This window comes from Urocitellus parryii, chromosome 4 (genome assembly GCF_045843805.1).
Source record: "Urocitellus parryii isolate mUroPar1 chromosome 4, mUroPar1.hap1, whole genome shotgun sequence".
NCBI lineage: Eukaryota > Metazoa > Chordata > Mammalia > Rodentia > Sciuridae > Urocitellus > Urocitellus parryii.
Window position 1 is genome coordinate 110,411,027 of NC_135534.1, and position 12,387 is coordinate 110,423,413.

Below are 12,387 nucleotides of genomic sequence, written 5' to 3' on the forward strand. Positions count from 1 at the left end.
TTTATATACAGAGATATGAAAAATTGTTCTCTATATGTGTAATAAGGATTGTAATGCATCCCACTGTCATTGTGTATTTAAAAAATAATAAAATCAATAAAAAAGAAATTATGCTAAATAGCTACCAGATTGCTAAGATCTCAGGCAGCTATAAAAATGAATGATGATGTCTATAGGATGACAAAATAAGAAATTCCAGTCCTTATCTCCCCCACAGAGGGACCAAGGTGGGTATTTGAAGAAAACCATTATAAATCAGTATTTGTCAGAGTTTCAGAGAAGCCCAGAGATTCTGGTGTAGTGAATGGCGTGGCAGTAGTGCTGTGTCACTGCAAAGGGAGGGGTCGACACAAGAGAGAGAGAAACACGGGACAAATTTGGCACACAAACCCTGTGGAAGGCAGTCTGTACCAAGTTGATGCAAAAACGGCTCAGAGAGCTGTGGTTTAAAATGCACTTGGTGTTTCTCAACTTCTTTTTTTAATTGATTAAAAAAATGGCAGTGGAATGCATTATAATTCTTATTACATGTATACAGCACAGCTGAAAAAGTGAGGTAAAGATCCAGCGTGAGGATCTTTATGCTGAATCTTTTTCATACGGGAACCTGAGAATCCCAAGCAGATATTTCCATAGTAAGTAGTACTTACTGTGTGACCTAAGGTGCATCTGGCAAAGCATTATCCCAAATCAGCTATAGGGAATAGTGGATCCAGCTGGATCAAGACAGAGGCCCAAGCCAGGTGCAGTGGGATGTGCCTGTAATCTCAATGATTTAGGAGGCTGAGGCAGGAGGATCAAAGGTCAAGGCCAGCCTCAGCAATCAGAGAGGCCCTAAAGACTTAGTGAGATGCTGCCTCAAGATAGAAAATAAAAAGTTCTAGGGATCTGGTTCAGTGGTGACATGCCTCTGAGTTCAATTCCCAGTAACAAAAGAAAAGAAAAAGACACAGAGAAGTGCAACCTGAATGACCAGTGGAAAAGGATCAGGGGAATTGGCCAGACAGGTATGATCACATTGGGGACAGGAGAGTGCAACCTTATATACTTTTTAGCTCTGTGGTGTAAATGACCAACTGAAAATGATCTGGAAAAATCTACTTAGCCCTAGGGATGCAAAGATTTAATCACTCTGGAGTAGTTACTCCAAACAAAGGTTCAAAGTTCTGTTTAGAGTTTCACCCCAGCAGACTGAAATTCCCAAATAAATCTCGGCACCTCTTCCAACCAGGGAGAACAGTAACCTAAGACATCTGGACAAAGTCCTAATAGAAGGTACTTCCAGTTCCATCCTTCCTCTACTGCTATGCAGAGAAGCTGAGAGCCGTTTCAATCAGCTAAATATCTAGTGCACTCAAACTGTCAGAGTGGTAAAAATCAAAAATGAGGTTGGATTTAATGTCATCCAGTCCTCTCTTTGAAGAGGCGCATTGCTTAAGAAATAAGGGTCAGAAGGGCAGGCTGGAATAGGATATAAATACTCAAAATCAGCTGCCTTAGTAGAAAAATACAAGTTTTTTTTTTTTTTTGAGAGGGAGAGAGAGAGAATTTTTTAATATTTATTTTTTTAGTTTTCGGTGTACACAACATCTTTATTTTATTTTTATGTGGTGCTGAAGATCGAACCCAGCGCCCCGCACATGCCAGGCGAGCATGCTACCGCTTGAGCCACATCCCCAGCCCCACAAGTATTTTTAATTGAGAATTTTTAATTATTATCATCAACTTTTTAGTTGTTTTCTGGTCATATTTGCTATTGGTTCATCTATCTATCTACACTTATACACATATGTTTCTGTTCTTTTTCCCATTTTATTAACATTTTACTTTTCATTCTATTTTTCTAAGAGGTGGTGACTTTTGTTTTAGGTGTTTTTGTCTTTGATATTGTGGAGGGGTTGGTGTTGTTCTGCTCCACTTGCTTGATTGTTTTATCACTCTTATTCTCTTCATCTCTCACTCTAACATATCTCTTCTCTCTCTTCTTCTCCTTTACTTCCTCCCTCTTTGATGCCTTCATGGGCTATCATGCTTCTACTTTTTCTCTTCTCATTTTTCTTCTCTCTGCTTTTTGCCTTCATACCCAACTTCTTTACTCTTGATGAAATGTATTGTTAACATCTTTTTAGTCCATGTAGTCTACCCATTGGGGAAATGAAATAAGATGATTCAGAGGGAAACCACCTTATCATGGCGGCTCCCCAAGAATGAATCAAAACAATAAACTGGAGGTATTACAATACCTGATCTGAAATTTTACTACAGAGCTCTAGTAACAAAACATCATGATGTTGGTATCACAACAGACATGAAGACCTGTGGAATACAATAGAAGACCCAGAGACAAATCCATATAGATTCAGTCATATGATACTTGACAAAGGTGCCAAAAATATTAGTTGGAGAAAAGACAGCCTTTTCAAAATGGTGCTTGGAAAACTGGATATCCATATGCAGAAGAATGAAGCTAGATATTTATTTTTCACCATGCACAAAAGTCAACTCAAAGTGGATCAAAAATTTAGGAATTAGACCAGAAATTTTGCAACTGCTAGACTTTGCATTCCAACATATTGACACAGACACCAACTTCCTTAATGAGATCTCTAAGGCTCAAGAAGTAAAAGCAAGAATTAGTAAGTTTGATGGTGTTAAATCAGAAAGCTTCTTCACAGCAAAGAAAACAATTAAGGACACAAAGAGAGAGACTATAGAATGAGAGAAAATCTTTGTCAGCATCTCTTCTAACAAGGGATTAATATCCAAAATATATAAAGAACTCAAAAAACTTAGCACCAAAACAAACAACAAAAACAAAAAGTCAAACCAAACTAAAACAGAAACAAAAATAAAAAACCCAAATAGCCCAATTAATAAATGGATAAAGGAATTAAACAGATACTTCTCAATAGAAGAAATACAAATGGCCAACAAATATATGAGGAAAATGTTTCCTTAGGAATCAGAGAAATGCAAATCAAAACTACATTGATATTTTATGCCACTCCAGTTAGAATGGCAGTCATCAAGAATACAAACAATGATAAATGCTGTCAAGGATATGAGGGAAAATGGTACACTCATACATTATTGGTGGTACTGCAAATTAGTACAATCACATTGGCAAGCAGTTTGGACATTCCTGAAAAGACTAGAAATGGAATCACCATGTGACCCAGCTATTCCATGCCTTGATATTTATCCAAAAGAATTAAGATCAGCATGCTACCACGATACAGGCACAACAATTGTTTATAGTAGTGCAATTCACAGTAACCAAGTGATGGAACCAGCCAGGTTTCCATCAACAAATGAATGGATAAGGAAAGTGTTGTATATATACATAATGGAGTTTTACTTAGCTATAAGAAGAATGAAATTATAACATTTGCTGGTAAGTGGATGGAACTGGAGAACATCATGCTAAGTGAAATAAGCTAGAATCAGTCAAGGGTTGAATTTTTTCTTATATATGAAAGTTAGAGCAAAATAATGGAATAAAAGCAAGGAGTCCCCATGAACACAGAAGGGAAATCAGTGGAACAGAGGAAGGGAGGGATGGGAATAGGGAGGAGCTGTGGATGAAACTGAGCAAATTATGCTATGAACATACATGAATGTACCACAGTGAATACCACACATATGTATATAAACACATGTCACATATACTGAAATGGAACAAATTATATTCCATCCATGCATGATTATGTTAGAATGAATCCCACTATTATGTATAAATATAACGTACTGATGAAAACATTAAAAGAAGGAAAAGATGCTGGACACATATTAATAAAATGGATGATCATTTGACACATTCTGTCACAACTGAATTAGGCCAATGTGACCATTATGCAGTTAGAAGAGGGGAAAGAAATTATATTCATGCAATGTAAAAATCAAGTCATGATCTCTCTGTATTCATTTTGCTTCTGCTCATTTCTATACCAGTTACATTCAATTCTAGCTTAGAATTCTGGGATCAAACTCTTCTTGTAATATGATTTGATATAATATAAACTTGGGGCATATCCTGTTCTTGCATTATGAGAGTTCTTCATATTTCCATAGAAAACACACATTTTAATGAAATCACTATATTCTTCACTGCTGTAGTCTGAAGAATGTCTGTCTTGTGGGATACATTTCAAACTCATACTTAGGAAGTTTGGATCTGCTAGTGATTTTGAGGGGTCTGAGAATAATAAATAATGGTTGAGATTTATATAATTTTAAGAATAATTGGGGGGGGTTTCCTGATTTTACTTTGTTTACAATTATAATTTTATTTGGGCTTTTGCCTATTACATAGCTCTACTTGTTTATCCAATTGGCAACTCAATCACACCATTATAAAAAATGAATGTATAATTTTTACCAATATTTCCAGCTTTCTGTGTTCTATTTGTAATACCAACTTACCCAAATACCGAGGCTTGTATCTTAGGGATTTTTATTTTTGGAGGGGTCTCTTTCCATCCCCTTTGTGAAACATTCTATTGAATCTTCCTGGCAATGTCTTCTGCATATGTTTGTTTCTTGGAACCACTCATAGTAGCCCTGTTAATTCAGAGCATTAAAAAAACAAATGTTCATTGTTGTAATTGCCTCCTGTGGCTCACCCTAACTCCATTTCTCTAACTGCCGTCATTCCTTCCAGTGCAACCATATTAATCTTTGTAAGTCTTCACTGTGGTGATTTCTGTGCCAAAATAAATAAGTAGAAATCTTGAGTGGCTAATGGGCCTCCCATAGTGAATGGAATCTTGATTTTGGCATTTGAGAAATTCCTGAACTGCACTGTTCCAAACTCGCCTCTGATTTGAGTATATGCTGCCATCCTGTGGGGAGAGATATTGGGACCTCACAAAGAGCCTGAATAACTCCCCAGGTGACATCCAGGGAAGGGAGACTGCAGTCTTTCTAAGAACTCAGTTACTTGGAACTGAAATGCTACTAGATGACCTTTAAGACTCTAGCAGTGGCCTTTACATATCTTACTGATGTTTTTCCTGTCCAGCATTCTTTTCTACAAATAGCACCTTTGACACTATATAAGCCCTTACCTGTGGAGCATGAATTTTGTGTAGTATCCAGTATAGGTTCCAGAAAAAAAATAGGAAAGAGATTCACATCTATTCAACTTTTTATTATGCAAATATGTATTGTGTACCTATTTTATATGTCAGGTTTGGCTCTAAGGTGATACAGAAATAGTCTTGAAGAAAAGACATGGTATCTCTGCACTTTTGGAGCTTAGATTCAAGTGTATGCACATGCATGCATGTGTGCTTATGTGTTGTGAGAAGATAGAAGATAGAAGCAAACAACAGTATGGTATTTCACAGGTGCTGTGGGGGGATTTCATAGGAATAGATACTATAAATACAGGAAGGTCATTTTGATTTTCTGTTGGGGATATGTCCCATTTGGTAGGAAATCAAAACATGGAAAATTATGCAGCTCCAATAAGCCAATATTATTATCATGAAAAAGATTGCAATTCAGGGCAGATAATTTATTTTAGCTGCAAAGGTTGATCTCTGGGGAAAACACTGGGGAAAATAGGTCTTTTGGTATTTAATAAGGTCCCTAGGATTTTCTAACTTATAATAACCCCTTGGGGCATATAAGCAGGTGGTTCTTTTGGCTATCTTCTACCCCATAGGATGGAGAGGACACACTGGGCAAAGTAACCACTAGAAATCATGATTTGTGTCTCATGATTTCTTAAACATTGGGAGACTAAGGGCTGTGCTCTGACTCTTTCAGTCCAAAACTCACAAAATAGTAATGACAACAATAGAACAGATGCCTCTTCAGGGATATTCATCCATAAAGTTAATCAGACCTATTTGGCCCTCCATGAGAACAGGGAAGAAGTATTAACAAGATCCTTTCCTGAAGTCCTGATGCAGAAGGGCGAGGGCTGAATTGTACCTGTGTTGCTATTCTTCTTCCAAACCTTATCTGTGGGTCCAGTGAGTCCTTTAAAAGCCTCATCTCCTCTCTCTCTCTCTATTGAAATTACCATTGACCCTGAGGTTGGAAGAGGTTGTCCCTGCAGAAATGGATCCAAGATGCTGTAAGGCCAAAAGTAATAATTGGCTTCCTGAACCTTATCTCCTCAGAAATTGCTGTCTATGCATGTTTTAATATTCATCTGTATACATTCTCTCAAGCTTACAAAATGAAAAAAAATGAAGACAGAAAATGGTGGGCTAGAATTCACCTCTCCATCTGGCTCTCAATCTCATTATATTGGATCTGGGTGGAGAGAGCTGACTTCTCCTTTTAATGCTACTATTTCTCTTTCTCTCACAGACCCAGTCCAGGAAGGAATGGCCTCAGGCAATGGCTCCTCAGTGACCCAGTTTATCCTGCTGGGTTTAACACAGCAGCCAGAGCTCCAACTGCCTCTCTTCCTCCTCTTCTTAGGAACCTACTTGGTCTCTGTGGTGGGGAACCTGGGCTTGATTGTTCTGATTGTTCTGAATCCTCACCTGCACACTCCCATGTACTACTTCCTCTTCAACCTTTCCTTCACAGATCTCTGCTACTCCTCCGTCATTACCCCCCGAATGCTGATGAGCTTTGTAAATCAGAACATCATCTCTTATGCAGAGTGCATGGCTCAGCTCTTTTTCTTTGCTTTTTTTGTAATTGATGAGTGCTGTATTTTGACATCAATGGCCTATGATCGATATGTGGCCATCTGTAAACCTCTGCTTTACAGGATCACCATGTCCCATCAGGTCTGCTTTATGCTGATGGCAGGTGGGTATGCAATGGGGTTTACGGGTGCCATGGCCCACACTGGATGCATGATGAGACTCATTTTTTGTGATGGCAACATCATCAATCACTACATGTGTGACACACCTCCTCTCCTGAAGCTCTCCTGCACAAGCACCTCCATCAATGAGCTGGTGGTCTTCATTGTGGTGGGTGTCAATATAATAGTACCTAGTCTTACCATCTTTATTTCTTACACTTTGATCCTTTCCAACATCCTCTGCATCCATTCTACAAAGGGCAGATCCAAAGCCTTTAGTACCTGCAGCTCCCACATAATTACTGTTTCCCTTTTCTTTGGATCATCAGCATTTATATATTTTAAATCTTCTCCTGCTGAATCTAGGGATCAAGATAAAGTATCCACAGTTTTTTATACCATTGTGGGGCCGATGATGAATCCTTTCATATACAGTTTGAGGAACAAAGATGTTCAAGTTGCATTGAGCAAGACTTTGAAGAAAATGGTGCTTGTCTAAGTAGAATTTATATTGTTTATAAGTGGCAAATCCTAGTAAGGGCACTTGATATATAAAACTATGGAGAAAAAAGTAAGAAATCACAATAGAATGTAATGTATTTAAATTATGGGAAATAAGTAGAGAAAGTTGCATGATAATAAATACCCAAATGATAAAGTTGTGAGATTTCTGACTAGGACATATCTAGAATTCCTATGAAGTTGTGCCATGGAGATATTGACTTTGACAGTCAATCATCTACTCATTCATTTAACAAATCTCTGTTACATGTTACAGGGGATTCTGTTTTGAGATATTCTATTGTTTTTCTAAAGGAGAGACATATGGGTGTGCTCATCTCATTTTGGTCTTTGGTCCTTTCTTAAGGGAATGTGATAAAAAGAGGCCAAAGATTTTCCTGGGATCCTAATTCTTAAGGGCAGGAACCTGAAATAATCATTTATTTTAGCAGCTAGAATGAAAACAGCCTGCACTGGACTTCACTTTAGGCAAGAATGTGGGTACAAAGACATGCTGTGTTTTCATTGGGAAGTTTACCAGAAATGTTTTTATCAATATTACCAGAGGAATTTTGGTCCTTTTCTCTGATAGATTTTAAACTTTCTAATTAGTTAGTGGCCTATGTGTACCCTTTATTGTTTCCATTCTTTCTTTTGTTTCAGAGGGAATGTATTTATTTAATATTGTAAACAAACAAAATTAATTTTTACCAGGGTCATAATTTCAGGGTTCCCCACCTGTGGTGCATCCCGCACACGCAGGCAGTCCTTGCCACATCTGCATGGGGAGGCTCTGGCTTTCATGTTACTCTGGGCAAGGCAAAGGATGCAGTTATTGCTTAAAGTAATAATGTACTTTGATTCATAAACCTGAAATTTGCTTTCAGGATAATATATGTAATATTGGTATTAAAATATTATAATAAAGTTTCACTAATAATATTTTCATATCCTATTATGTTTCCAAGTTTTAGGAGCTTTTTACTTCAAAAAGAAGAAAATAGGGCTGGGATTGTGGCTCAGTGGTAGATCGCTTGTCTTGCATGTGTGAAGCACTGGGTTTAATCCTCAGCACTGCATAAAAATAAATAAATAAAAATAAAAAGATATTGTATCCATCTTCAACTAAAGAAATATTTTTTTTAAAGAGAGAGAGATAAGTTTTTAATATTTATTTTTCAGGTTTTTTTTTTTTGCGGACACAACATATTTATTTTATTTTTATGTGGTGCTGAGGATAGAACCCAGTGCCCCGCACATGCCAGGCGAGAGCGTTACCGCTTGAGCCACATCCCCAGCCCAAGAAATGTTTTTTAAAAAGAAGAAAATAGCCATTTTTAACCTATTTATGGGAATTTAAATACACTCTGATTTTTATATTTTGATACCAGAGGTGCTTAAAATCTGAACCACAAGCTCAACCCTTTTTATTTTGAAACAGAGTCTCACTAAGTCTTGCTAAGTGGTTGAGGCTTGCTTTGAACTTGTGTGTACAATACTGAGCAGGCACTAACCTCTGTGTGAACCTGAGATTTAACATCTTATGTATCGAAGGTCCATATAATTTGCTCTTTAAAAGTAAAGTGAAAATATACATTTAAGGTGTTCAATGAACTATATGAAATCCAAATTAAATAGGTTCATTTGTTTTATTTTTCAAAATCTAAAGCTTTTGAAAAGTTAACATATTACATAAATTTACATTTTATTTTCCTTCCCTCACTGTGTTTTATAGTACTGCCTTATTAAGTACCTGTTTGAAGACGTTCATTTCAGTTACATAAGTCAAATTAAGTCTCAGCTATGATTTCTCACTGGAGGAATATGAATGTGAAATAAAATGCACAAAATTAAACTATCTATATTGATGTTTTGGCATATGCATACAATTGTGAAACCACCAGCACATTCAGATAGTTCCTTCAGGCTGCTCTAACAGAAATGGCACAAACTGTGTTTTATTAACAACAGCCACTTATTTCTCTTAGTTCTGAAGTCTGGGAAGTCTAAGGTCAAGAAAAAGACATGTTTGGTGTCTGGTAAGGGCTGCTTTCTGGTTCATAGATGGCTGCTGTGGTTTGATTTTATCCCTCAAATTCAATCTGCAGTATAACAGTGTTGGGAGATGTCTGGGAGCGTATGGGGAGCTGTCTGGGTAGTGAGGGCACCAGCCCCCATCTGTTATGAGAGTGCCAGCATCTGGAAAGGACTTTTCTGCTGTGTTGAAACCTGGTGAAAGAGCAGAGGGGCAGGAGAACCATAGAGAGAGTGCACAACCTCAGCCCTTTCAGAATCAGCATTAATTTGTCCTTGAGAACTGTTCTCTCATGATCTAATCTGTTCCCAAATCATCCCTGTGCATCTTGAAAACCCTCCTGTCCTACTCTGTCCATCCCCTAGTTCTATCCCTAAGAAAACACTAGCCAGTTTTGTGTCCTTGTCAGTTCTTTTGCATTTTCTGGTATAATACAGAAATAAAATGTTATATGCAAATTTTTTGTCTTGCTTCCTTCAGTTGCTGTAAATATTTACATATTTTTCCAAGTCATTGGGAGTATTTAACTACCAATAAACTTTTGGACAGTGAAATCAAAACAATATCACTTAGAATCACTAAAAAATTAATCTCACCATTATGTGCAACTTTAAGCACCAATAAAAAAGGGGGGAAAATCAGGAGCAATAAAAGAATTTAACTACCTAGGTGTAAATCTAAAAAAACATGTGCAGGGCTAGCATGCTAAAAATTGCATAATACTTATGAAAGATGTACAAGTTGTTTTAAGTAAGTGGAGACACATCATTTTCATAGACTGAAAGACAACACTGCAAAGATATTAATTATCCTCAAATTATTATTAGTAGGATAAAAGATTTCTATAAAAATCTCAGCAAGATTTTTTTGGTATAATTTTATACAACTTTATGTAGAAAAACCAACTAACTAGAATAGCAAAGAGATTTGGAAAAAAACAAACAGAATAAAATAGCAAAATACCATTCTAGTTGATTTTAAAAGCTATATAGCTAATGTGGTCATGACTATATTGTATGAATTCAGGGTAGATACATTACTCAATGGAAGAGAATAGACAACCCTAAAATAGACCCACAGAAATAGATTCTTCTCTTGAGCTGTGTTGAGTTCCAGTGAGCATGAATTTTGAAAAAGGTGCAAAATTTATTCAATAGAAGAAAAAGAATCTTTTAAATAAATACAGTAGAGGGATAGGACATCTATAGCCAAAAAGATTAACCACATTTTAAGTCACCTTATCAAAACATTAAGCCAAAATGGGTCACAGACATATACAAAGCATCATATACAGAACTTTTAGAAAAAATAGGATAAAAATTTTAAGATATAAGGCTAGGCAAAGGTTTTAGGTTTGACATCAAAAGCAAAGCATGATCTGTGAACTTATCTTCAAGCTCACAGATACTTTTCTTGAGCAGCATTGAGTTCCAATGAGCACATTAAAACAACTTTATTCTTTATTGAATGTTTAATACTTTATTGAATATTTGATACTTTATTGAGGTGTGATTAATATATAAAGAGTTATACATACATGTTTAATATATACACTTTGATGAGTTTGGATGTAAGTATATACCTGTGTAACCATCACTAAAATCGATTCCATGAACATATCCATCATTTCCAAAGGCTTTTATTGCTATTTTAGTTAACTAATTAATTAATTTTTATAATAAGAACACAGCATAAAATCTACCTTCAGGCCTGGGAATGTAGTTCAATGATAGAATAGTTGCCCGGATTCAATCCTCAGCACAGAAAAAAAAAGAAAAAAAAAAGAAAAAAAAAGAAAAAAAAAAAGAAAAAGAATTAATGGGGTTTGGTGGCTCAAGCCTGTAATCCCAGCAACTTGGGAGGGTGAGACAGGAAGATCACAAATTCAAGGCCAGCCTGGGCAACTTAATGATACCCTGTTTCAAAATAAAATATAAAAAAGGGTGGGGATGTAGCTCAGTGTTAGAGTACTTCTGGATCTAATGCTTGATGCAGGGAGAAAAAAATCTTACAATTTTAACAAACTTTAACTGCAATAGATCTCCAAAACCTCTCGAATACCTAAAATTTGTACATTTTGACAACTATTCTTTCCTTCTCTTCCCACAGTAACCATTCTGCTTCTTTTGAGGAGTTAGACCATTTTTTTAAGATTCCATTTGTGAGCTTATGCAGCATTTGTCTCACTGTGTTTTTCTTATTCCACTCATCATAATGTCCTCCAGTTCATTCACAGTAAATGATAGGATTTTTCAGTTTTTTTTAAAGTATGAATAATATTCTAATGTATGCAGATACCACATTTTCTCTATATAGTCACCACTAATGAAAATTAAGGTGGCTTGCTTGTCTTGGCTGTAATGAATAGGGCTGCAGTAAACATGGGATTGCAGGTATCTCTTTGAGGTCCTGATTTTAATTCTTTTGGATATATATACTCAAAAATGGGAATGGTAGTTCTGATGGTATTTCTACTTTTAACTTTTTATATATATTTAATGTATGTACTTTAAGTTTTTGAGAAAATGTATACTCTTTTCCATACTGGCTGCATTTATTTTATATTCCCATGAACAGTAGACAACAGTAGACAAGAATTATATCTTTTCCACATTCTTGTCAATTGCTATTGTTATTCTTTTTGATGAGAGGTATGGAGTAATATTTTTATTATGGTTTTGAATTGTATTCCCAGTGATTAGTGGTTGCACAAGGACAACCTGTCTGCATCTTGAGGATGCAGGAATTCCCAGTCCTCTATATTCTCATTAGCATACACAAAATACTTATCACTTTGGAGAGTCCAAGGATTTTATGTACTCCATGCCAAGAACTGAAGATGAAGAATATATATATATATATATATATATATATATATATATATATATATACATATATATTTCTTATTATAAACTACATTATCACAATTATATTCAGCACCTCTCTATATATCTGTGGTTATTTGTTTGTCTTTATGGAGAAATGTCTATTTGGTTCCTTTGATCATTTTTAAATTGGATTATTTCATTTTATTTGTTATTGAGTTGAAGGAATTCCCTAAGTATTTAGATATTAA

At 35.9% G+C, this 12,387-nt stretch overlaps 1 protein-coding gene across 1 annotated transcript; it reads left to right on the plus strand.

Annotated features, from left to right (window-relative positions):
• Positions 1 to 6,335: 6,335 nt before the first annotated feature.
• LOC113192537 (olfactory receptor 8B3-like) lies at positions 6,336 to 7,274 on the plus strand. Its single transcript, XM_026402702.2, has one exon. The coding sequence runs from the start codon at positions 6,342 to 6,344 to the stop codon at positions 7,272 to 7,274; it is 933 nt and encodes a 310-aa protein (XP_026258487.2). The 5' UTR covers positions 6,336 to 6,341.
• The last annotated feature ends 5,113 nt before the right edge of the window (positions 7,275 to 12,387 follow it).